Source organism: Eleutherodactylus coqui, chromosome 8 (assembly GCF_035609145.1).
Source record: "Eleutherodactylus coqui strain aEleCoq1 chromosome 8, aEleCoq1.hap1, whole genome shotgun sequence".
Lineage (NCBI taxonomy): Eukaryota > Metazoa > Chordata > Amphibia > Anura > Eleutherodactylidae > Eleutherodactylus > Eleutherodactylus coqui.
In genome coordinates this window covers 75,777,827-75,804,855 of record NC_089844.1, presented here as the reverse complement: position 1 = coordinate 75,804,855, position 27,029 = coordinate 75,777,827, and the positions used below count along the sequence as shown (strand labels likewise).

The 27,029-nt window shown below is 44.3% G+C and overlaps 1 protein-coding gene across 1 annotated transcript in view; it reads right to left on the bottom strand.

Annotated features, from left to right (window-relative positions):
- SLC25A12 (solute carrier family 25 member 12) overlaps positions 1 to 27,029 on the bottom strand; it is a 144,108-nt gene that overhangs the window by 2,688 nt on the left and 114,391 nt on the right. The window contains exons 14-17 of the mRNA XM_066575859.1: positions 8,422 to 8,562; positions 7,838 to 7,976; positions 3,885 to 4,043; positions 385 to 475 (exon numbers count right to left, since the gene is read on the bottom strand). Of these exons, the coding sequence (XP_066431956.1) occupies positions 385 to 475; positions 3,885 to 4,043; positions 7,838 to 7,976; positions 8,422 to 8,562 (530 nt within the window). The remainder of the gene's footprint in view (positions 1 to 384; positions 476 to 3,884; positions 4,044 to 7,837; positions 7,977 to 8,421; positions 8,563 to 27,029) is intronic.

Here is a 27,029-nt window from a genome sequence, read left to right as displayed (position 1 = left end):
GCAATATAAAATGATAAGTCTCATCCGTGAACGTCTTTATATGCAAAATAGTTCTACTTCTGGAACCTGGGGAAGTTATGAGACGTTCATTAGTATGGAACCGAGGAAAGAAAGGGAAATGGGTTTAGTTAAAAGACAGAGTTTCAATCTGAGATGTGCTCAGCTAAATGATAGCTATTTCTTCAGACTATGAATTGATGTAATTCTAGAGAGGCCTCCAGACTTTTGGAGAGACAAGCCCCACGTGTCATATGTCTGCAGTGAAATCACCCAGCGACCCGGAAAAAAGCCTCTATATTAAGCACAGACAGACGGGCTATGTTAGCTTCCAGCCAGCTATACATAAAATGCATCATGTACATAAAGCAGCCCTAGAATACTTACACTCCTCCAAAGTCAACATACAGCCATCTCTGCAGCAGTTCATAGGTCACCAGTGTCACACCGAACTGCGGGGAGGATCGAAACACTCGAGCTGCGGGAAGATCACACAGAATTCTTTAATAGAAGGAGGATATAAGCCAGTCTATGAACAGGATTTTCTATATATAGTTGGATTTACAGTGACACTACTGTGTCTGGTACAGAAGCTCCACTCTATTGAAGCTAGTAGGGCTGAGCTGCAGTACCAGAAATGGCCTATGGATGACAGTGGCGCTGTTTGTGGAAAAGAAAAATAGATTCTTTTTCTCTAATCCTGGAAGTGTCTTCAAGGGGAACTTGTCACTGGGTTCGTGTTGCCCAAACCACAGTCAGCAGGAACCCAGGACAGGTATGCCCACTGCCCGCTTGTAAGTGGTATTCTGAAACAATGATGTTTCAGACTAAACATACTTTAGAGTTTGCCTGTTTGACTTGGGAATGCAGCTCTCGAGTTCAAATGTTGACTGACAGGTCTCTCCCTATACCTAAGAACAGAGAGGAGCTGTTAGTCAACATGTTGGAGTTAGGGAGAACCAGACGTGACTCGAAAGCTCCATTCGAGTTAAAAGGGTTGTCCCGCGAAAGCAAGTGGGGTTATATACTTCTGTATGGCCATATTAATGCACTTTGTAATGTACATTGTGCATTAATTATGAGCCATACAGAAGTTATTCACTTACCTGTTCCGTTGCTAGCGTCCTCGTCTCCATGGTGCCGTCTAATTTCAGCGTCTAATCTCCCGATTAGACGCGCTTGCGCAGTCCGGTCTTCTCCCTTCTGAATGGGGCCGCTCGTGCCGGAGAGCTGCTCCTCGTAGCTCCGCCCCGTCACGTGTGCCGATTCCAGCCAATCAGGAGGCTGGAATCGGCAATGGAACGCACAGAGCCCACGGTGCACCATGGGAGAAGACCTGCGGTCCACCGTGGGTGAAGATCCCGGTGGCCATCTTCGCAAGGTAAGTAAGAAGTCACCGGAGCGCGGGGATTCGGGTAAGTACTATCCGTTTTTTTTTTTTAAACCCCTGCATCGGGTTTGTCTCGCGCCGAACGGGGGAACTATTGAAAAAAAAAACCCGTTTCGGCGCGGGACAACCCCTAAGTGGTCTAAACTTCAAAGTGTGTTTGTTCTTAAACACTGCAGAGTTTCAGAATAAACTTACTCGGTTGCACTGTGCATATCTGTCCTGGGTTCGCACTGCCTGTGGTTTGGGCAGCATGAACCTGGTGACAGGTTCCCGTTAAAAGATGACCAATTTTCCCAATGTCCAAGTAGGAAATTATTCTGAGGGTCTCCCCTCCATCAGTAAAGAATACGTAGATGTCACCAATATATGGACATTTCAATATGGCCTCATAGGTTATTTGTAAATTAACCCGATCATACTAAATAAAATAGATCATGGCAGAAAGTGATTGGCTTCTATGTTTACTTCAAATTGGGTTGTCTTCTACTAGACCTTTTGGCCCCTGTTATATTAGAGGCTTATGTATTGTGTGAAAACCTGAACCAGTCCCCCCAAGTGCTCTACAAGAACCTCTTTAGCATCTCCTTATGAAATAACACCAACAGGCCCTTGAGTTCTCTTCTTTTAACAAGTTATTCAGCTTCCAGTTCAGCTGTGACGTAGTTACATGTATATTTGATTGAGTATCTCACAGACTTCTGAATGGTATGTATACTTCCATATGGTTGGAGACATTTGGGAGAGTTGGGTAACTATTCTTGTGGGAGTGGTAATGTTAGCCATATTATTTGACCCCCAACTTTCCCCCAAAACATATGTAACCAAGAAATGTATCAATCTAATTTTTAAGAAACAGACAGAAAAGCATAAAAGAAGGGTTCAAATTTACTGGCTTACACACTTAGTTGAAAAATCCCTTAAGGTGTACCTAATAGAGATGAGCGAGCGTACTCACTAAGGCAAATTACTCGAGCGAGTAGTACCATTTTCCCATTTTCGAGTACATGCCCGCTCGTGCCAAAAGACGCGGGGGCTGGCGGGGGTGAGTTGCCGGAGTGAGCATGGGGGAGCGGTGGGGAGAGAGATCTCCCCCCCCCCCCCCGTTCCTCCCTGCTCTCCCCCGCCGCCCCACACCGGCCCTCGAATCTTTTGGCCAGAGCGGGCATGTACTCGAAAATGGCAATACTCGCTCGAGTAATTTGCCTTTAGCGAGTACGCTCGCTCATTTCTAGTACCTAACTTTTCAGAATAAGCTGCCCTGTGTGTACATGAGGAATAACACTATTTCTGGTCATTATACATCTGGTCTCCTGTATTTTTCCCTATTTCCCCTATGCAATGTGTATATCTGTTTCTCCATCCTCTCAGAGTAGATGGGAGAAGCCTAGCTGTTGTGTTGTTTTCTATAAACTGCACACAGAGAACCCCTTAGATTCTGGTCTTTAACTGTCTGCAACACATACACAACCTGATCATGCAGGAGTATATAGAAAGATTTAGTAGTGTACATGTGTATAAACAGCAGCAGATATCTCAGCATTAGCCCCAGGATTTATGTCTGTGTCTCTTTCTCTCCCTCTCATTCCTTTATGCATACAGTTCAATGAGCAGGATGACTCCGCCATCCTAGAGTCCCCTTTGTTACGGCTTGACAGCCGTACTGCATTAGGACCCGATTGATGTCATGCCGTCAGCTCCAGCCCATGAGATCCACACTTCGGTGGCATGCTCAGTGTCCTTTTGGAGCTGGCCACTGACATGAACACTTCTCTGCAGGCGTGTAGACGAATTGGTTTGCTGGGAGTTGTGTTTCCCAGGCGGCCAATCGGCTCCTTTCTGCGCATATTTATTCAGGCTCCGCCTCATGGAGGACTCCAGTTCTACGTCTCGATTTATGGTGTTTCTGGTTAAGTTAATAGTTCCTGTTCTGCTCCATTGTCAGACAAGTCTGTCTAGTGATAGGGGTATTTTGAGGTGCTATTACAGCTAATGCCTGGCTATTTTACTATAGTAGTTCATCTGTGTCATGGTGTGCTAGATTCCCTCTAAACTGTATTCCTCGTTATTCTCCATATCCATTATATCCTGGTATCTAAGCTAGGGAGAGTCAGGATTAAGTGTCCAGCTTGGACGCAACATCCTGTCAATCATTTGAGAGTGGACAGCAAGGGAGGAGGAAGGGAGAAAGTACTTTACAGGGATTTTTCAGCAAACTAGGTAAATAAAGTGAATGGCAGTTTTACTGATTATCACACTGGCTATCGTATAAGCATAAGCTGCCTGAAAAGCTAGTGTCCATTTAAGTAATGTACAACAAATTACATTACTATCTATGCAATGTTCTCGGTCTGTATAGAAACACCATGATTATTCGACAGGTCTGCAACTTCTCCCTAGTAATGCAATCTAATATGCGCAAAACTGCAAAGAACTAAACTCTGCAATCCATCAGACCATTGTTTTTAGCTTTCGTTAAAGCAGTGGCAGTGATACCAACCTCCGGCTCCTTTCCAGAACGCCCTTGCTCCTTCTTCTTTAAGGATTTTTCTAAAGCAGTCGGTAACCCCAGTGTATGTCGTTTGACCGGCCCGAGCTGCCACTTGCAGTCTCGTCTTGATGACATCAGCAGGGGTTACTAAAGAAGCCGCAGGTACACCTAACCAAGACGAGAAAAAGAAGAGAATCACTGGCAAAGAATATTACAGGATCTTCTTGAAATCCTGGGATATCAGCTGAGCGTTCCAATGTCTATCACGCTGAAGGATAATATACATGAGATATACGTGTAATATATTATATAAGGAGGTTTTACGGTACTTGATGGTGGAAAATGATTGCCTAATGCCCGACCGCTGACAAGTCTATAAATCTATAGCATGCTCTTCCGTGACACAATCCATGTGTCTCCAAATGTATTCCTTGGATACCAAATTACACGCTTGTTAGGATTGCTACACACACCAGGCATTAAACAAAGTGTGCTTAATGAATACACAAATTGATTACCACGCTTGTGTCACACACAGAGGAGCTGTGAATAGCTTATCTATAGCGAATCCGTAAGGAGAGAAAGCTGATGATGGATCTGTCTATAACGCTTGCTGGGTTTTTTGTTACCTGAATCATTTTCTTTCTTGGAGCATGGCCTGTGTGCACTCGCTGCACTCGCATCTACAGGGGGTTCTCTTATTTAGTGCCACTTAATGGAGCCGGGGAATGCTGCATCGCTAACAGGCAGATGAATAGATTGCTTTACAGAAAAAGATTTACAATGCCACCTCTATGACTGGTCAGCAGGAAGCAGATCTGCCGCATCCTGCCATCAGCTTGGCCCCCGGCACGAGGTGGCTTTTGCCCTGCTTTGCCTGCAAGTCAGGATGTTCCAGCACTTGAACACAATGTGGTTTATATGAGAGGACAGATCCTTGTCTGCGCCACCTATTTCCCTCGAGTGTCTTCAAACATGTCACTTAGACTCCTGGGAAACAGAATGTGACATATGGAAGGGGTATGAGGGGAATAATTTAATTTTCCATGAACTAGCAGAGGAATGAAGGGGGTTACTTTTTATCGGGGCGGAAGAGGAAATTGATATAGGTCTTATGTAATGAATATACAAGCCGAATGAATATATGGCCTGTAACTATTTCAATGTATGGCACAATTCATGTAGTAAAAAGAAAAAAAAAATCTGACCCGAGTACCAGAAAACTCTATATAGTCGACTGTGCGTTCTAGATGAAGATTGCTGCACTTTCTATCAATACGAGCTCATTATAGAAATACTGTATCCTATTTTCTAAGCTGGCAGTGATTATTACATTCTACTTCTGATACAGTGTGCACACAAAATGTTTTAATTAAATAAATCGTCAAAAATACGGTAATTTTTAAGGCAGCCGTTAGGTCAATGCAAAAATGAGCAGTATATAGGAGAAAGGTGCCGGCATTCCTTATATTAAAGGGCCTATTTTTCAAACATGCTATTAGAAAATTCTGAAAAAATAGTTAAAGAGCCCCTATAATGACCCCCATATATTAGTCAGAGCAGAGAATGGCTTCTCTCGCTCTCTGGAGGAGCCGGCAATCTTAAGTATTGTATATAGATATTAATAAGCATGCTGATGTGCACATTAATCCTTGCTGTTAGGTTGCTCCACAGATTACAGCGGATTGTAGTAATCAGGTTATTGTTAAGGAACCCTTTTAGCAAAACGATTGCATAGAGGGGACAACCCCTTTAAGTTCCTTTTAGAGAGTCCATAGCCAATGAAAGACCTCTGTCTATCCATATTCACCCTTTGTACATAAAAGAATGGATGATTTTTGTACACAGTTGTTGGAAGAGTTTTTTTTTTTATTGCACAAGCATGCAAATTATGCCAATGAAGAAATGTCTAGTAAAGCCACTGGGATTTTAAGGATGCCTCTGCATAATTTGTTGAGGTAGCGGAAGATGTTTGTGTTTTTTATACGAGTGAAAGAAGACCGGTGTGACGGTCAATGTGGAATCAATGTATCATTAGTTTATCCACAACTATTTTATTAATGACCTTGTAGATAGAATTGAAAGTGTTAATTTTTGTATTGCGCACAAGGAAGTCATGCTGAATATGTAAAACTCAGATTAATTGTGAATTATTACTGAATGACTTAAATTAGCTAATGACATAGCATGAAAATAGTAGATGAGATCCAATGTTGAAAAAAAGAATTACTACTTAGAAGTTCTTCAAAGCCTGGAAATATGGGAACCGAAGCTGTATAAACTGACTACGTGCAAAGAAATGGCATAAATAATAGTAATCCTTATAGGAAAAAAAATATTGAAAAACCACTCAAAGCTGTGCAAAAATATAAAAAAAAATAATCCAGCTCACCTCTCCCCATCCTCCGTTGCACCCGTTCTGTCGGTGCCTGGCCTGTTGTTCTTTTTCACTTTCTAATGCAGCAGTGATGACATCCCGACACAGGGACATCCAACTGCTGCAGCTGAAGTGCATTGTGAGACCAACCACCGGCAGAACAGGAACACTGGGGATCAGAAGAGGTAACTATGTTTTCTTTTATGTTTGTGCACCACTCTCAGCCATTTTCAAAATTCTTTTTCTGCCCAGATTAAGGGATAATCTGGTCTTTTACTATTGATGACCTATCCTTATTTTAAGTCCTCAATAGTTGATGGGCAGAGGTCCCTGCTTGAGATCCGCACTGATCAGTTGATCCTCCAACTTGCGGTCAGTGCTGTGATATCGTCATCGGTGGTCGGAACTGGAGGTGTAACAGGAGGCATCGCTCCCATTGATTTCAATAGGAGTGAAGGTGTCTATTTCACTTTAGGCCCTGACCACCGATGATGACATCCAGCCCTGAAGCAATGACAGCAGGCTGAAGGATCAGCAGATCTGCGGGGACCTCCACCGATCAACTATTGATGGCCTCTCCCAAAGAAAGGTCATCAATAGTAAAAGCCCAGAATACTCCTTTAATCCTATGAACTAGGGAACATAATTAGCACATGGAAGAAATGCATCTCCATCATCAATATAGGAACATTGTTCTTTACATCAATAGAGGTTTAAAGGGAGGAGCAGGGACAGGAAGTAGTGGCAAATTTAGACTAAAAAAGGGGAGTATACATTTATGGTATGGACAATGTTGCCGAGTTCTAGTCAGCAAAAGGGTAGTATGAAGGTTATGCGATCCAGCAAAATTATCCAATTTCCATACTTCCCAGACAACAAGACTGACTGCAGCTACCCTGTGGGTGGGGGAGTGTTTGCTTTACTTTCCACTGTATTGAGTCTGAAGCTTTTCTGCTGGGATCATACAGTTGGCAAACTTTTCAATAAGCTCAGCACTTTTGTGAAATATTAATACATGTAAAAAGTGTTCGCTTTGGATAATAATTTCAGTAAAGGGTTTGGCCATATCTTTTTGCGCCCTCCTGCCGCATTAACAGTTTTACAAAGTTAATTCTCCCAAAGACAGAAAGAGTGTTAGTCTATCATTTTGGGTTCAGCCGGTTCACCTTCAGTAACTACACAACGCTGTTCAAAAGTTGACTTAACGGTGACAATTTGAGTGTACAACCCCATACACACATCAGGTAATCAGCCGCCTTGTTTTCTCTACCAAAATATTTTCCACCGACCTGAACATCTCAGAAGCCGCTTTTGACAGCAGCTTGCCTACAGATGGACACCCGTAATGCTGCACCATATCGCAGAACGACATTAAGCTGTTTACACCAGTTATGCTAATGTAATTAGCGCTCATTAACACAACGACATCACCTACCGAGAGCATATATTTACTGCTCCTTGCTGGTGACTGATACTGCTTTTGTATAAACGGGCTGATGAGGACAATTTTCATGTTCTCTATTAACAAAAACAGAGTTGTCTTACTAAGGGGAGGGGAAAAAAACATCTAAAAATAAGGTCTTACCTGCGATGGCACCAGCTGTCAGTAGCTGTAAGGCTCCTATGTGTCCTTGCTCATCAGTAAACTGAGCTTTGCAATGTGCGTAGACGGGGAAGTAGATAGCAGAGAAAGGGATGTCGCGCAGGAAACAGGCTTTGGCACCCTGCAGCAAGCGTTAAAAGTACTTTACTTACTTTTGCTAACTTCTTTTTCACTTTTTGCAAAAAAGTTTTTTTGAAGCATTAACACACTCGACCACCATTTATTGTCCCCTTTTCCCTATATACCGTAAAAATGTCATAGTTGAGCAAAACTCTTCCAAACTGGGCCCTTTAACACTATATGAGATGCTCTAATGGGAGCAATTTAGATGTATTTGTACAATAAAAATGGCCGTGAAGGCTTCTTTTTGGATCCACGCTTGTCCTACCCTACTGGGGGGGTGTAAATGTCGCCAATGTCAGGCATACCTCAATCATTCCTAACTATATAATCCACTGCAGTATGTTCTTTCTTCTGCCACATTATTATACGTGGTGCCCGATTAGCCTTTTATGGGTAATTTACGCTTTCTTAACAGACATAGTTATACAATATATAGGACTCACCTTATAAAGGCCGAAGAAGCCCAAGTCTCTGAGCACGGTGAGAGCACGGACTCTGGGGCCTGTAGTAATTTCTCCGGCGACCTGTAAGCGAATCTTGACAATCTCCAGCGGGTTTGTGAAAATGACCTGGGAACCTCCCGCCTGCACACAAATAGACAATTCCGTCAGATCTTTTACCAGTCGTTATGGGAGCAGATCTTTAGATTGTGTAAGGAGAATGCTGAGAGAAACTAATTCCCTCGCCTCCAGTGCCCTCTACAAAGTAGTTACATACTAATAACATTACTGAGACTTGGACCATGGACTGTGTGGATAGAAATCCTCATAAATGATGAAGTTTTGTATCTGCAAAGATTAAAGCTTACCTATAAAATAAGGAGAATTAATACATACAATGTGTATCTGACAGTGTGATATCTGTGTGTATAGAATGGAAATGTGGCTGCTGAAGCCCTTTGTTTTCAGTTAATTCAATAATCCAGAAAAATCAGCTCGCCCTGCGCCTATTGTGTCTGAAGGACTACTGTATATACAGGTACTGAGCAATGATTGCTAATGTACGCAGAGATACCTGATAGTACAAATCATGGCAGAATTGTTGCATTTAGCTTAAAGTGTATCTGAGTTTTAAAAAAAAAAATTAAAAATTCTGCAGCAGCCCACGATCTCATTGGCTGCTGTTTGCACCAAGTTTGAGCTCTGTCAGTTCAGTTTTCCATGTAGATTTGCTGCATCTCCCGTTTTGTCGCCTGTCCAGACAGCCGAGGCTGCGACGCATATACGTCAGGTGGGGAGCTGTCAGCAAATTGAGGGGGCGGGGTGGCAGCTAGTGTGCTAAACTCCCGCCCCTTGTCGTTTGCCAGCAATTGGAGGGGGCGGGAGCTTAGCAAAGCTAGTATGCTCATTTCCCGCCCCCTCCCTGTGCCAGCAGCTGGCAAGGGGCGGAGAGGGGGAGGGAGTTTAGCAGAGACGCTGATAAACTCCCTCCCACCTTCCTTTGCTGGCAGCTCTCATAGGTTCCCATAGGAGTCTATGGGACCGGCCGGCATATTCCAGTCGAAAGATACGTCCACACCTAACTTTTCTGGCCAGAATGCGCTCCGTATGCGCTATCTTTTTCAGCCAGCGGATCTTAAGCAACGGAAAATCGCCCATCTGAACGTATGCGTTGGAATCCAATTCATCAGATGGACGCGATTTTCGGCCAGCATTTTATCACAGCAAAATTGGAAAGGCCAAATGTGAACATACATATTATGTACGAAGCTTTGGCGCTCATTCACATGGGCACAGGCAATTTTAGTATGTTGAAAATGCAGTTTTCACAGTATGAGTATGTGCAGGTTACATGTGTTTTTGCTGTGTAAGTGCATTTAATATCCGCATTGTGTGTCATCCATTTTTCATGCAGCCCAAGTAATAATAGTTTTGTCACAACCCACCCAAGCAGGATGTGCAAAAAAATGCAGTAAACCTAGATGCTAATGCATGTTCAGGGCTCCTTCAGACAACTGTATTTGCACACGTTTCTGCGAGCGTAAAATGTAAACTCAATGCGCAGAGAATAGAACCCGTTGAGGTCACTGGATTTGTTCACAGGAACTTTTCTGCGCAAACATTTCGTACGGGTGCAAAAAAATAGGTCCTGCTCTGTCTTCTTGTATATTGCGCAGCAAAAGGCCCTCATGGAAGTCTATGGGAGATACGCAAATAGACACGCAAAACGCAGGAAAATGCGCAATACCCTGCGCAATTGTGTGAATAACAGAACAAATCTTGACCTCGTTAAGCTTTATTTTTTTAAATTAGGATGGGGTTATCTTGCGTGTGCATGTGAACTGGCCCTGCGTGAGCAAAAAGTATGTAACAATACGCATGAAAATCTATCTCATCAACCTTGTTCACGACGCAAATACGTTATACTGAAGCGGGCACAATTGCGCAGTCATCTGAGAAAGCAGTCAGTGTGCTTTTTTTAATGCACCCCTAGACTTGAATGACTAATTTTGGCCCGTGAATACAGATCAAAATAGGACACGCTGCAATTTATTTTACGTGCAGTATCAGGGCTCTTTTATATGAGCGTTGTTTCCCTGCTCAGATAGCTGCACTAAAACAGAGAGGCTATCTGAGTGTTAAAGCCTATTTAGACGCAAAGATGATCGCTCAAAAGATGGTTTTTGAGCGATCATTTCGCGTAACCTACTAATTGGTACTAATTCTGATTAGTACCAATTAGTAGCATGTGAGCCGCGAAGATCTGAATTTATTTAGAGAACCGCCCGCTGGCCTCTGAATAAATTCCTTTTGTTCTGCTGGCAGGGCTGACAGCTGAGAACAGCTGATACAATGCAATCAGCTGTTATCAGCGCTTGCCGGGCAAAGCACAGCATGCGGTCCGTCTTATCAACAGTTATGCTGAACGACGGATTTCAAGCCGAACTGAAAAGAGTCATTCAGCAAAAATCTGAAAAATGGGCACATTTACATGCAACGATTATCGTTCAAAAGACGGCTTTTGAGCGATAATCGTTGTGTCTAAATGGGCCTATAAAATCGGGTGAACAAATAGCAGCGAGCACGTCGCGGCTCCCCCCTCCCTTCCCCCGCCCCTCCCTTTGCCGGCCAGCTCCCATAGACTTCTGCGGCGCTGTGCCATCAAAGAATACGACATGTCCTTTCTTTTGATTGAGAGAAATCTCGGAGCGTCAAAAAATCGTTCATCTGAAAGAACCCATAGGAAACCATGGATTTGTTTTTTGTTTTTTTTACGCACCTACTTGGCGTCAAAGCAACACTCTCATGTGAAAGAGCCCTCAGTCTGTGTAAAAGACACACGTCTAAATAACCAATTTAACTCAATGGGTCCGCGTGCTGCCTGTATTCAGTCAGTAAACAAATACGGACTGAATACAAACAGACGATCCACCCGTATCAATGGCCCCTTCTGCACAGAACTTCCATCGTATTGCCTGGACTGCCGCACGCTGGAATAGAGAATTTTACAAATCATCACAGTTCAAAAGTTCAATTAATCTGAAGAACTTTTGGAAGCCGCAGCAGCACTGCAGACAAAGAGCTAAATGAAATTAATGACCTTCAACTTTTTCGTTGTTATATCTAGGACAGCCTTCAAGACATTACAGGAAGACAAGATTTTAGCTCAACTCAATGCACAGTGACTTAAGATTAAAAACCTCCAAAAAGCAATAACACCTAAAAAATGAGATAACAACAAACATGAAAACATCAAGATGCTACAATGAATATCATCCGAACAGGATAAAATGCACAGAAGTCCATTTAGCAGTCATCGGCCTGCCCTGATGTGTTGTGACCCATGGCCTTCTGGGGTCAGCACATTGTCCGCAGGTTACTTCTATACACAAGACAGTGATTGTTCTGTGTTTATCTATGTAGATTTTAATGTGACACAACATATATTAAATCTTGAGACCAGCAGTCTTATGTCTGGACTCAAGTGATGGATTCAATAATGGCAGAACTTTTTGAAGAACTTTTTTAAATATTCAATAATATCTTAGCATAGTGTCCGACAGATGGACTTACTAGCAGAGGTGTTTTTCTGAAGCAGTTTTCCTAGTAGCCATCTGCCCAACTCTCCAATCAGTAAACACAATGTATACAGCAGCGCTGAAGTTGTGAAACCTATATGGGTGCACATTTCACAAAGCTCCAAAAAGTCCATATCCAATAAAGTAGTGGGAGACGGCACATTCCGCTTTTATTTCACCATTAGCAAAGTTTTGGTTTCTGTGAAACTTTCTCACGCCAATCCATCCAAACGTTGCTAATGGTGAAAGGTCTTCACTTGCTGGATGTACCTTCTCATTCTACCTTATTGGATTAGGTCTTTTTGGAGTTTTGCACCCAACTCTAAAGATGTTCATGGTTTGTGAAGATTGAAAAGGGATTAAATAGGGAGGGGCTTTGTATGACATCATCTCAATTAAATAGAATTATGAGAGATGTCATCACAGGATAAGTCATTTACAATTAAGGTTGGAAGTGACCTAGTGACCTCTGGTAGCTTGAAGTCACCAGATATTTTTAGGAGAACACAATTCTTCATATGATATATAGAGCTCTGAGAAGCGTTCACAGTGTATTCGGGGTCTATGGTAGCACCCAGCACTATATCCGATATACTTCTGTATATTTGCAAATAGAGTAATTCAGAAGGAAGGTTTTTTTTTGCTCTTTTAGGAACTTTTATATTCTTCATAAAATATTTCACATCAAATATTTTTAAAACATAGAACGGTACATACAGGCCACTAACTCCATCTCTTCTGTCAAGTCAAAGCCTTTTGTTAGTTATCTCTTTCTGGGGAGGTGACGACCAGCTTTTCTATACAACTGAAAGACAAACCTTCCATGTAATGCAGCATGCGGCACAGATAGAAGTCACGGCGCTGACAGCGTGATGACTTCCAGGTTTTGCAGTGGTCAGCGGTGACAAGCCATCCCTGGACCATGTGATGCACTGGGTAGCACATGCACATTGCCATTTAGTGCTGGATACCGGGAGATTAACATCCCTCTACATTTCCAGCACTGATTGGCTGGGCTGTCTTCCAACCCAGTCAGCCTATCAATTCTTGAGTAATGGTATATAAACTGGTTTCTTTGTGTATAGCATTCCAGTTATACATCTTGTACTGGTGCTGTACCAGTGTGTTTACTGTTGTTGTGCTCAGTAGACCTGTGTCTTGTAGTTCTGCAACAGTTTAGCTCAGTGCTATACAGCCTAAGGCCATCTTCCACGGGTGATACTTCGCTGCGTTACCCACGGTGATAATCCGCATGCAGGTAAGGCAATGAACGCTTTCCAGAAGATAACTATGAAAAGCGCAGCCTGATGTACTCTAGCAGAAAATCGCAGAGATTTTTCGATTGTGTATAAAGATTGCAGCACGCCATAATTCTCCGCGATGAACCTATCTTAATGATTGGTTCATCGCGGAAAAATCGCGGTGACATTAGTGCTCCCCTGGCGGTATATCGCAATGCCCGTGGACAGCTGGACTAAGTCTCAGTGGATTAGAGTTTGATGCTAGGTGTCGTCAGTGCAGCGGTTCCCAGCTTCGCTCCTACAGTGGGGTTCGCTCATTTTGGGACGAGTTCTCAGTTTCAGGGGCTACTCCTGTTCGGGCCATTTTGATATACTAAGTTGTCATTATTTCAGTTTCTCATTGCATTCGGTTAAAGTCCTCTTACATTAGACTGTTTAGATCCGGATTTCCTGCCCACGAGTTGGACTCAGTGTTCTGATCCGGAATTTGTCAGTTCTGATTGTCCTTATTGGCCGTACCAGAAGTGACAACAGATTTGTCATTCTGAAGTCTGAGAAAGCTGGATCACAATTCATGTAGGAGCTGAAATACTGGCCATATTCACGGTCACCCAGGTTTCTCAAAAACATTTTAACTACTTGAAAAGCCGTTTCGATTGACCACTGTCAATTAAGGACAGAGTAATACAGAGTTAAAATTGTAGACAAAAAAAAATTCTGTAAGAAAAGAAATTACAGGTTAATTTTTACTATTTCCCAGTTTCTGGAGAGAAAAAAATCCGTTTGGTAACAGACACCTTCAGATGTGTTGACAAATTACACTGTAAATACTCATTATCTAGAGCATCAATGTGAATAGAAGGAGTCGTCTGTTTAACCTCTGTGTCAACCAAATGGGGTAAAACTCCCACAATGAACAATTAACCAAAGCAAAGAAACTAAAAGAACTGGGCATAAAAATCTGCACACTGATATCCGGCAGGCTAAACCCTGTGCCACTTTGTTGCTGCAGGGAGTAAACGTGTGACCCTACACATTAGACCTATTGCCCTTTCCAAATCCACCCAAGGCAAATCCTCCAAACATTAGGATGTCCCAAAGAAAGTCAATTTAAGACTCCTACTTCCAACCGACACATCCCTGTCAATTAATTGTTTTCATTGTTTAGTTTAGGAAAGGTGTAATTCTTGTGTCTGTCCCTAGGGGCAGCAGTGCTACATTCTGGGGGAACTTGTATTATACACACGCAGAATATTCTCCTCAATGTAAAGACACATATTTACTAAAATATTTTTAATTAATGATTGACACCCATGTTGAGAAGAAGAAACTTTTTTTTTTTACATATGGCTAAACATTCATGTGGACAGGAAAAAAAGAATCATCATAATCTTTATAGATCACCAACATATTCCAAAGCACTATGTATTATATATGAGTAAGATAAGAAAATGTGTTTTTGTTCCTGCGCTCCTTAATGGATGAAAACGTGTGATTCTGGACCTGGAGGCTGGGTTCTGCAGCTCACCAGAGGGCTATGTCTGGTTATGGGAAGGGACACATTTGTGGCCGGGGATCAACTTCTAAGGTGCAGCGGTCAGTTCCCCTGTTTGGGGTGATGGGACCGCTAGCACCAGGTGAGTCTCCTCTACATTTACTCCTGAAATGTAATTATTTTGCAAAGACATACTCTGAGTGCTATTCCTGATACACATATCTGTTTTATATATTATATACGTTATAGGCCATGTGTAAAAAGCAGGCATTGTGTAGAATGTGTAGGCAAAGTATCCTTAAGTATTGTACAGAACACCTAGACATTATGCAGAACACCAAGTACTATTTATGCAAAGTGTGAAAAGAGTCATGAAAAGGCCTTCATGGAAAAAAAGATGGATATGAAAATGCAGCAAGAAACGCAAAACTAAAACACAGGACTTTTTACTGAAAAAAACCCAAAAACAAATAACAATATTGACCTATGTGCGTTTGAGTCCCTAAGGGCCCCAAGCTGGTGAGCCCTCCGCTGCTTCACTCTCTCTTTCTGACTAAGGCCGGCTGCACACGGCCGAGTTGGATTCCGCATGCAGGAAACCACAGCGGAATCTAGCAACTGACCACGGCCGGCGACCCCGCGTACCGGCAAAATCTGAATTACGGATGACTGTGGACGCTCGCTGTCGGTCATGCGCAGTACAGCTTTTTTTTTTTAAATATTTGTTTTTCCCGCTCCGTCGCTTGACGATGATCCAACCCGCAGTCCATGGATGAGCTGCGGGTCGGACAGCCTCCACTGCCTTCAATGGAGGTCGTCCGCTTAAAATGGGTTGGCAGACTGGCAGCAGCGCAAAGGGCACCAAGTAAGGCGAGCAGAAAGGTACCCGCGTTCTGACAGCATTCGGTGCACTTTGCTGGTTTGCCTTTTCGCATTGCATAGAATGGAAACATTTCAAATAGTCCTAATTTCATACTTTGACGTTTCATGTTTTTCACTCTATAGACTGCCTAGGCATTCTATACAATGACTCACTTCACAAAATGCCTGTAGCATTCACACAGGCCCGCACAAAATCATAGCATGCTACGATTTCTCCCCCGCAAGCAGAAAATCGCAATCGATTTCACTTATGGGCAGGAAAATCGCGTATTGTCAGGTCATGCTATGGGCAGGATTTGCTGCAGAATCCGAAGGTGGAATCCCGCTCCGGATTTCGCAATGCAAATGCGCCCGTGTGCAGGAGGCCTGAAGCATGTGACTTGAGATTCAGGGACTTTACTAAGGAGTTACTTATATTAGTCACTGTTTATTGCTGTAATTTTCCACTTGCGCAAATTATTTTACTCTAATCTATATGTACTATCGCCATTAATTAGCATATGCTCCATGATTGACAATGCTGTTCAGTGTACATCTACGTAGTCCTTGAATATCCACTCAAGAGTGCATACTGCTGTACGAAATGAGCGCATGTTGCATGTTTGTAAGCCCAGATTTAAAGTTAATGCTACGTCTGTAGATATGTATGTGGTCTGAGAGTTCAGAATTTCACCACTATGACAGTCCCCAATGTCCTGAATTATTGGAATTTACATGTACATATACAGCGTATACATTTATTAGCTATATATTAGTTTCAATATACAGGGTGATTAAAAGTAAGCCAGAAAATCTTCTGGAAGAAGATGGATGGGATAAAAGGTTTTGGCACTATGGTGGTGCCTGTTAGTCATCTTGATGGCAGCCAACTTGGGTTCAGCCCAAGAAACTTCAATGGACAGGGATCATGGGATACATGATTTAAGGTAGAATTTGATCAGAAATTGATCGAGATGCATTCATTTGTTCAATACCTGCAACCATTTTTCGAATTATAGATGGTATGCTTACTATTAAAAGAGTTATGCTAAATTACAAGGTATGGAAAACACTAATTGTATGTCTTCTCAGATACCAGAAGATGACGATCACAATCTAGGGCACAACTGAGATCATCCTGAAGGTCAGTAACATGACAACATCCATAACTCTACTCTTCAATCATGTATCCAATGACCCCCTATTCATTTAAGTTTCTTGGGCTGAATCTAAGATGGCTGCTTCCAAAATGGCCAACAGCCACCACAATAGTGCCAAAAAGTTTTTCCCTATCCGTCTAAGTGTTATACAAAGATTCCTACTTGAACTTCTTTTCGTTTAGAATATATTCCGGGTGGCTCTGACTTTTGAATCACCCTGTAGATGTACTACTTGATTTATTTTGCATTCTTGATAGATGTATTAGGCAACGTGTTTCAGGGCTACAGTATCCACACATGTACTGTATATAGCTTGACATGAGTGCAGTCCTGAAATGTGTTTTTTTTTTTTTATTGCCAAGGCCGGTTTCACACGGCTGAGAAACTCGTGCAAGATTTGCGAGATGCACAAATCTTGCAGAAAAATGAACCCCATACTATTGAATGGAGTCATATACATGCCCTGCCTTATAGTGTTCTTCAATAGGATAAGGTAGAAAGAACCCAGCGCTCCTTAGCAGTTTTGATAACAGAGAGACTAGGGGCCAATAATTATTAATAAGGCCCCCTGTCAACGGCCAAGGCGGAATATCACTAGCGATATTCTGCCGCGGGGGAGTAGAGGGGAGAGCTGACAGGTCTCCTCCGTCAGCCTATCTAACAGATAGGGTCACCGCGGAGAATTGCGGCAATCACAGCATGCCACGATTTAAATCCCGCGAGAGAAGAATCACTATAATTCTCTGCTTGTGGACGCCGGCATTACACTTTCCATACCAATGCTATGGAAAGCTTTACAGATCGTGATCTGCGGGTGATTTAATCGCCCATGGACAGGCAGCCTAAGAATAGTAGAACTTACTTCGTAGAGGAGCCCTGTGTTAAAACAGGACTCCTCTAAATCCAGGTTCGTCCCCAAAAAACCAGAACAGGTCCTGGAGGTTTTCAATTACAGCTTGTTTACTAGCAGACAAATGAATGTAGACACAAACAGGGGTCGGTGCTGAGCCAATAAAGTGCAACGTGTTTCGGAGCTGATCTTGCTCCTTTATCAAAGCATAAATCCTAAGGTATTGTCTTTGTAGTGTCCTTTGGATACATTTATAAGGCCTTCCAGAACTAACGGTGTGGACGCCTGTCATATGACGGGTGTTCCATACCAAGTAAATCCCACCTTATCCATTCTTGTATATCTATAGAACACCTTACATCAACTTTAGAACCTCCTTGATTGGAGTGCTAGTCCGTTGATCTATATATTGTTTTATCGTGTTCTTCGGAATGCATCGCCCATTGATTTCAATGGGACCTTTAATGCATCGCATGGCGCTTGCATGCCGTGCAATGTGAGATCTTCTATTAAAGTCACTTGGAAACACTTCTGATCCTCTATAGCAGGTGAAACTCGCGCTAGAGGATCGGAACCTCAAAGTTGAGATGCGAGGCGTTTCCCGCTCGCCCGTGTGTAGTTAGCCTAAGGAAGGCGTATAATGAAACTAGTTTCAGACCTGCACTAGTGCTTTCATCAGTCTATACACATATGTGACTAATACAGTCCTGAAACATGTTGACATACAACGCATCTCCTCCATCACAAACCCAAGTGCCAATTGGTGAATCAACCGGAGATTAGGAGTAAAACCAAATTTCCACTAAATTGCATAGTGTTCTCTACTAGTCACTTCTTTGTATTTGTTGGTCATTAGGTAGGACATTTATTCTCCAGAGATACCATTGTCATACGTTACTGCTCCTCTGCTCCCTGATACTCGACCTACAGCTACAGTGAAGAATTAAATAAGACGGGGAGATCCTTTCGGGTGAAAATGCAGACACAGACCATAAGTGATATACATGTTATGTCTGTACAGTGTTCCCATCTGATAATTTAATTGGATCTTGGTCCCAAGCACAAGAAATCAGATTACAGGGTACCACTTATTTTATATATATTCTCTGCTAATACTATCAGGACAGATGTCACTGTGATGATCTCAAGAACAAAGAGTTGATCAAATCTGTAGAGCTCAATCAACATCACTTCCAGCAATGAATTACATGCACTGTGTGGGTGAAGGGACTTCGGATGAAGAAAAAAAAATTAAGTGTCTGCAATCCTGAATCATTTTATTACTTAACAGCTTTGATGTGTCAGTTTTCTGAAAGATCCTTAATCTTTAATTCAGGTAAACTGAGAGACTCATTTGGTAGACATTTTGCATAATTAATCCAAGCATTGAGAATTTGTGTAATTGTTTTTCCTTTTAATCACTCTAACCATTCTCAACAGATAGATCTCATGATTTAACAATCCATGCATCGCTCAAAAAGAGGGATCGTAGATCTCAAACCCAACACCACTATAGCAGGAACGGTTTTCTAAATAAACAAGCAAATTTATTTTCGTCTGTGTTCACATTTTGTGTCTCTGTCGCAGATTCTGTCAAAATCAACAGACAAAATAGTGCGGCAGGCTAGGCTATTTTATCTGGTAAAATGGCGGACACCTTATAGACCCCATTACAGTCAGTTGGGCTGTCATGTGACAGATTGTCATAAATTTTTTAAAATATACACACATTTATATATAAAAGTATGCACAGATGTATCCTTCCTTAAAGGGGTTGTACCAGAATTACAAGTTATCACCTATCCACAGGAAAGAGGATAACTTACTGATCGTTGGGGTCTCACCAAGAACGTGGGTCCCATGTCCACATCACAATGACATCACGCCCAATGACATCAGAATGAATGGAGCGCTGGCCGTGCATGTGCGACCCCCACTCCATTCATTATAATGGGGCTGCCGAAAATACCTGAGCGTTTGCCAATGAGCCATCTCTGCAGTCCCACTTTTAGATAGCAATTTAGAGACCCCAAAAATTTCACATCCCTCATCAGTGGACTAATGAAGTATTTACTCCTCGGCTCACCCTGTTCTGGTATTGTTTTGGGTGCAAATTAATCACTCTATGTCTGTGCCTTTTCATATGTATGTGATATATATATATTTCTTCGGATCTATTCGATTAAGCCTGAAGAAGAACCAGAGTAGGTTCGAAAGCTTGCTTCAACATATCTTTTTGTTAGCCATTAAAAGGTATCATATCTGCAGGATTACTTGGTTTCTCTTGCTGAGAAAAATCACTGAAAGTGAATGCAGTCTCTGTGTGCTAGTGTGACCAGTGCTCTATTCAGTCTCCGCCTCACTTGTGGGGTGCAGTAAGCCTGCAGTGAGGAGAAAGAAGGACATGGGCCCCCCGTTCTCGGAACAGTGGGGGGTCTTAGCGGTGAGACTCCCACTGATCAGCAAGTTATTCCCTATCCTGGGGATAAGAGATAACTTGAAATTCTAGTATGACTCCTTTAAAGAGATTATCCCACTCACTGGGAATCCAACCGCTGGGACCACAAAAGCAGCGTACCTAGATTTGCCTTTGTGAATAGGGCAATGGTGCACATTTGTAACCACCACTCTATTCACGGTGTATGAAGATAGACAAGTGCATCACTCAGCTATTTCCATCTATCCCATAAATGTTAATGGCGTTGTGGTAAACTGCCACTCTATATATTAGATGGGGCTGCGGTGTGCAGTTCTTGTGAGCTAGATTCATAGAATTGTAGAGTTGGAAGGGGCCTCCAGGGTCATATGGTCCAACCCCCTGCTCAGTGCAGGAACTCTGGGGGTACCGGCAGTTGTAATACTAGCAGTCATACATTGACCACCTTTCCTGTGGACAAGTGATGTGTGCTGATGATCAAAACTGACATCTAAACACCCCGCTAGAGGAGATGTGTTCCGTTGTCCCTCTCCCTCCCGGGATGTAGTAGCAGGTTACAGATAGATTTGCAAGGCAACACAGAGACTAATGTAGGCTCCGAGGTCTGTCATGCATGGATGCCTATTAAGCCTTTTCTGTGGCAGAACTTAATAGGCAGCAAAGAAAATGACTATATACTGCAATACGGAAGTATAGCAGTATATAGTACTAGCGATCAAGTGTTCAGAAGTTCAATTCCCCTATGTAGACCATAAATAAATATGTAGAAAAAGACCAACCCCTCTTCCAATAAATAAAATATAAACAATGAAAAAAAACACATATTTGGCATCGTTGTGTTTTGTTAAGATCCAAATACTAAATATATCACACTATTTATGCCAGAATTTCAGGGTTGTTTGTTAGTACTGTTCCCAAAAATACTGGAAAAAAAAAACTATGAAAATATAAGCACCCCAAAATAATACTAACAAAAACTTCTGCTCAACCCACAAAAAAGGAGCCCTTAAAAAGCCCAATCGATGAAAAAAATTAAAAAGTTTTGTGTCTCAGAATGTGGCGGTGGAAAAAGCAATTTTTGTTGAAAAGTTTCTTTACCTTTTAAGAGTAGAAAAACATAACTATATAAAATTAGTATCACTATAATTGCAATGAACCACAAAATAAAGTTCACGCCAATTTTATTGCATCGTGAACACTGTAAAAATGAACCCCCTCCAAAAGATGGCGCATTTGCATTTTTTCAGCTCACTTCACTTAAAAATGTTTAGAAGCTTTTTAGTACATCATATGGTACCATGAAAAATGCAATATGTCCTGCAAAAGTCAAGCCCTCATACAGCTAGGTCGATGGAAAAATAAAAAGTTTATGCTCTTGTAAGATGGGAACAAAAAAAAAACAAATATAAAAAAAGAAAAAAGGGTCAAGTAAGTATGTTAAGACAGCACCTCCAACGAATGTCATCTTTTGACTATACCTTGTTCTGCACTAATATACTGTATATATACACACATTTACATGCACAATATAATATATTATTATTCATCTGTCTGTCTAACTAATCACCATTATTATGGAAATACGCCTGTGTGAAGTACCGGAAATATGTAGTTTACCTGTAAAAGGTTATATTGGACCAGCTGAGTCTCTGCAGAGATAACTCTGAGCTGCGCAGTAAACACGGTCCTCGCTGTATTTGTCATAGCACTTTTTTTTTACTGACTGCCCTCACTTTCTTCACAACAGTGTCTCTCTCATAGCACTGAATGCAAACTTTGTGCAGTGACAGGTGAAGGCCTAGGTATGTACAAAGCTGCCAGACCCAATCAGAGGAGACTAGAAGCAGCCTCCTTCAGGGACTCTCTAGGGACGTGTCTCTGAATTAAAAACTAGTAGGGGTCATTAACCCCACTGCCCTGAATTATGGGAGTGGATAGAGCTTTTTTCATGTAATCCCGGCTTGTCAGCTTCACTCAAATGGAAGTCATTAGAAATCAAAAGTCTGGATATCCCCAACAAAAATCAACAACCAATAGGGCAATCATTTATGAACACGTCTGTCATTCCAAAAAGTCACATGCATCCAGAAAGGATCTGATTAACCCGAGGAAGCTCGTCACCACATTGTAAGAATATATGTTAGTTTGTTCAATAGGAGATATTTAAAAATCTTTTGTTTCAAGAATATATAGAAAAATAAATAACTAAATCAATCAGTGATATTGAAGTGGCACTCCACCTTCAACATACTCTAGTCTACCAAAAGTTATTGGACACCTGACCAACAATCAAAAGTAATATTTATTTATAAATGTTAATACCTAATGGGGCCTCCTATGGTCCCAGTAACAACGGATACTCTCCATGGCATACGGTCTACTAATATCTGATACACTTCGGCTGGTATTTCCCTCTATTCATCCTGCAAACGTGAGGAGAGTTCTCTCAAAGCAGATGAGCACTATTTATATTTCTTGACTCGATGTTTCTGTTCATCCCAAAGATGTTCAGTAGGTTCAGGTCGGAACTCTGTACAGCCAGTCCAATTGTGGAACATTCATAGCTGCAAACCTACATAAAACAGCATTGGATTTGTGACAAGGCGCCTTGTCTTGTTGGAAGTATGGCTGAGTATTGCCACATTGTCAGCAGCACATGATTATCTAGAATGTCAGTGCACACGTTCATGTTCATGGTTATTGCCTCTTCAACAAACGGACTGAGTCCATGCCAGACAAAACATCTCGAGACCATAACGGGACCTTCACCGTACTTAACTGTTGGCACAACATTAGAGATGAGCAAACGTACTCGTCCGAGCTTGATACTCGTTCGAGTATTAGTGTGTTCGAGATGCTCGTTATTCGAAACGAGCACCACGCGATGTTCGAGTTACTTTCACTTTCATCTCTGAGACGTTAGCGCGCTTTTCTGGCCAATAGAAAGACAGGGAAGGCATTACAACTTCCCCCTGCGACGTTCAAGCCCTATACCACCCCCCTGCAGTGAGTGGCTGGCGAGATCAGGTGTCACCCGAGTATATAAATCGGCCCCTCCCGCGGCTCGCCACAGATGCGTTCTGACAGAGATCAGGGAAAGTGCTGTCTTGCTGGAGTTGCTATAGGGAGAGTGTTAGGAGTATTTTAGGCTTCAAGAACCCCAACGGTCCTTCTTAGGGCCACATCTAACCGTGTGCAGTAGTGTGGAGGCTGCTTTTTGCAGTGTTGCACTTTTTTTTTTTTTGTATATCGGCCGTGCAGAGCATTGTGCCCTGCAGTAATTATACATAGTCCAGGGCCAATAGTGGTGGTGAGGCAGGGACAGAAGACATATTTATTGAATATAGGCAGTGGGCCTTTCCAAAAACATTTTGGAAAAAAAATCTATTTGGGCTGCCTGTGATCGTCCTCAGTGTACTGGGTCTGTGCTGTGGGTAGTTGTCCTAATTCATACGCAGCCAGCTAAGTGTTATAGCAGGCTTGCGCAAAATTATTTCCTGGCTCTGCTGTGCGTTCCGTAAGCGAAGTCAGCCTCCAACCACAGGCCAATAAGCAGCACATTTAATTACAGCGTTCTGTTTCTGCACTACTGGTAATACACCACGCTGAGGGGTAGGGGTAGGCCTAGAGGACGAGGACGCGGAGGCCCAAGTCAGGGTGTGGGCACAGGCCGAGCTCTTGATCAAGGTGTATCGCAGCCGACTGCTGCGGAATTAGGAGAGAGGCACGTTTCTGGCGTCCCCACATTCATCTCACAATTAATGGGTCCACGCGGTAGACCTTTATTAGAAAATGAGCAGTGTGAGCAGGTCCTGTCGTGGATGGCAGAAAGTGCATCCAGCAATCTATCGAACACCCAGAGTTCTGCGCCGTCCACTGCTGCAACTCTGAATCCTCTGGCTGCTGCTCCTCCTTCCTCCCAGCCTCCTCACTCCATTACAATTACACATTCTGAGGAGCAGTCAGACTCCCAGGAACAGTTCTCGGGCCCCTGCCCAGAATGGGCAGCAAGGGTTCCGAATCCTCTCCCACTGGAGGAGTTTGTCGTGACTGATGCCCAACCTTTTGAAAGTGTCCGGGGGATGAGGCTGGGGACTTCCGGCAACTGTCTCAAGACCTTTCAGTGGGTGAGGAGGACGATGACGATGAGACACAGTTGTCTATTAGAGATGAGCGAACGTACTCGTTTCGAGTACTTACGCGCCCGAGTACCGCCATTTTCGAGTACTTCAGTACTCGGGTGAAAAGATTCGGGGGGCGCCGGGGGGCGGGGAGAGGCGTGGCGGTGCGGGGGGTAGCAGCGGGGAACAGGGGGGAGCCCTCTCTCTCTCCCTCTCCCCCCCACTCCTACTCCCCGTGCCGCCATGGCGCCCCCCGAATAATCCACCAACTGTTTCTCAAAGCGCCCCCTCGCGCCATGCCACCCTGCAGAGGCCGAGGTGCTCAAAGGTCTGGCAGTTTTTCACTGAGAGTGCAGACGACCGACGAACAGTGGTGTGCAACCTGTGTCGCGCCAAGATCAGCCGGGGAGCCGCCACCACCACCAGCCTCACCACCACCAGCATGCGCAGACATTTGATGGCCAAGCACCCCACAAGGTGGGACGAAGGCCGTTCACCGCCTCCGGTTTGCACCGCTGCCTCTCCCCTTGTGCCCCAACCTGCCACTGAGATCCAACCCCCCTCTCAGGAAACAGGCACTACCGTCTCCTGGCCTGCACCCACACCCTCACCTCCGCTGTCCTCGGCCCCATCCACCAATGTCTGTCAGCGCACCGTCCAGCCGTCGCTAGCGCAAGTGTTGGAGCGCAAGCGCAAGTACGCCGCCACGCACCTGCATGCTCAAGCGTTAAACGTGCACATAGCCAAATTTATCAGCCTGGAGATGCTGCCGTATAGGGTTGTGGAAACGGAGGCTTTCAAAAGTATGATGGCGGCGGCGGCCCCGCGCTACTTGGTTCCCAGTCGCCACTACTTTTCCAGATGTGCCGTCCCAGCCCTGCACGACCACGTCTCTCGCAACATTGTATGCGCCCTCACCAACGCGGTTACTGCCAAGGTCCACTTAACAACGGACACGTGGACAAGCACAGGCGGGCAGGGCCACTATATCTCCCTGACGGCACATTGGGTGAATTTAGTGGAGGCTGGGACAGAGTCAGAGCCTGGGACCGCTAACGTCCTACCCACCCCCAGAATTGCGGGCCCCAGCTCGGTGGTGGTATCTGCGGCGGTGTATGCTTCCTCCACTAAACCACCCTCCTCCTCCTCCTCCGCAACCTCTGTCTCGCAATCAAGATGTGTCAGCAGCAGCACGTCGGCAGCAGTCGGTGTCGCGCGGCGTGGCAGCACAGCGGTGGGCAAGGGTCAGCAGGCCGTGCTGAAACTACTCAGCTTAGGAGATAAGAGGCACACGGCCCACGAACTGCTACAGGGTCTGACAGAGGAGACCGACCGCTGGCTTGCGCCGCTGAGCCTCCAACCGGGCATGGTCGTGTGTGACAACGGCCGTAACCTGGTGGCGGCTCTGCAGCTCGGCAGCCTCACGCATGTGCCATGCCTGGCCCACGTCTTTAATTTGGTGGTTCAGCGCTTTCTGAAAAGCTACCCACACTTGTCAGACCTGCTCGGAAAGGTGCGCCGGCTCTGCGCACAGTTCCGCAAGTCCCACACGGACGCTGCCACCCTGCAACATCGGTTTCATCTGCCAGTGCACCGACTGCTGTGCGACATGCCCACACGGTGGAACTCTACGCTCCACATGTTTGCCAGGCTCTATGAGCAGCGTAGAGCTATAGTGGAATATCAACTCCAACATGGGCGGCGCAGTGGGAGTCAGCCTCCTCCATTCTTTACAGAAGAGTGGGCCTGGTTGGCAGACATCTGCCAGGTCCTTGGAAACTTTGAGGAGTCTACCCAGATGGTGAGCGGCGATGCTGCAATCATTAGCATCACCATTCCTCTGCTATGCCTCTTGAGAAGTTCCCTGCAAAGCATAAAGGCAGACGCTTTGCGCTCGGAAACAGAGCCGGGGGAAGACAGTATGTCGCTGGATAGTCAGAGCACCCTCCTGTCTATATCTCAGCGCGTTGAGGAGGAGGAGGAGGAGCATCATGAGGATGAGGAGGAGGGGGGAAGAGACAGCTTGGCCCACTGCTGAGGGTACCCATGCTGCTTGCCTGTCATCCTTTCAGCGTGTATGGCCTGAGGAGGAGGAGGATCCTGAAAGTGATCTTCCTAGTGAGGACAGCCATGTGTTGCGTACAGGTACTCTGGCACACATGGCGGACTTCATGTTAGGATGCCTTTCTCGTGACCCTCGCGTTACACGCATTCTGGCCCCAACGGATTACTGGGTGTACACATTGCTCGACCCATGGTATAAGGAGAACTTTTCCACTCTGATACCCGAAGAGGAAAGGGGTTCGAGAGTGATGCTATACCACAGGACCCTGGCGGACAAGTTGATGGTAAAATTCCCATCCGACAGCGCTAGTGGCAGAAGGCGCAGTTCCGGGGGCCAGGTAGCAGGGAAGGCGTGGAGATCAGGCAGCATGTACAGCACAGACAGGGGAACACTCTCTAAGGCCTTTGACAGCTTTCTGGCTCCCCAGCAAGACTGTGTCACCGCTCCCCAGTCAAGGCTGAGTTGGCGGGAGCAGTGTAAAAGGATGGTGAGGGAGTACGTAGCCGATCGCACGACCGTCCTCCGTGACGCCTCTGCCCCCTACAACTACTGGGTGTCGAAGCTGGACATGTGGCCTGAACTCGCGCTGTATGCCCTGGAGGTGCTTGCTTGTCCTGCGGCTAGCGTCTTGTCAGAGAGGGTGTTTAGTGCGGCTGGGGGAATCATCACAGATAAGCGTACGCGCCTGTCAACCGACAGTGCCGACAGGCTTACACTCATCAAGATGAACAAAGCCTAGATTTCCCCAGACTTCTCTTCTCCACCAGCGGACAGCAGCGATACCTAAGCAATACGTAGGCTGC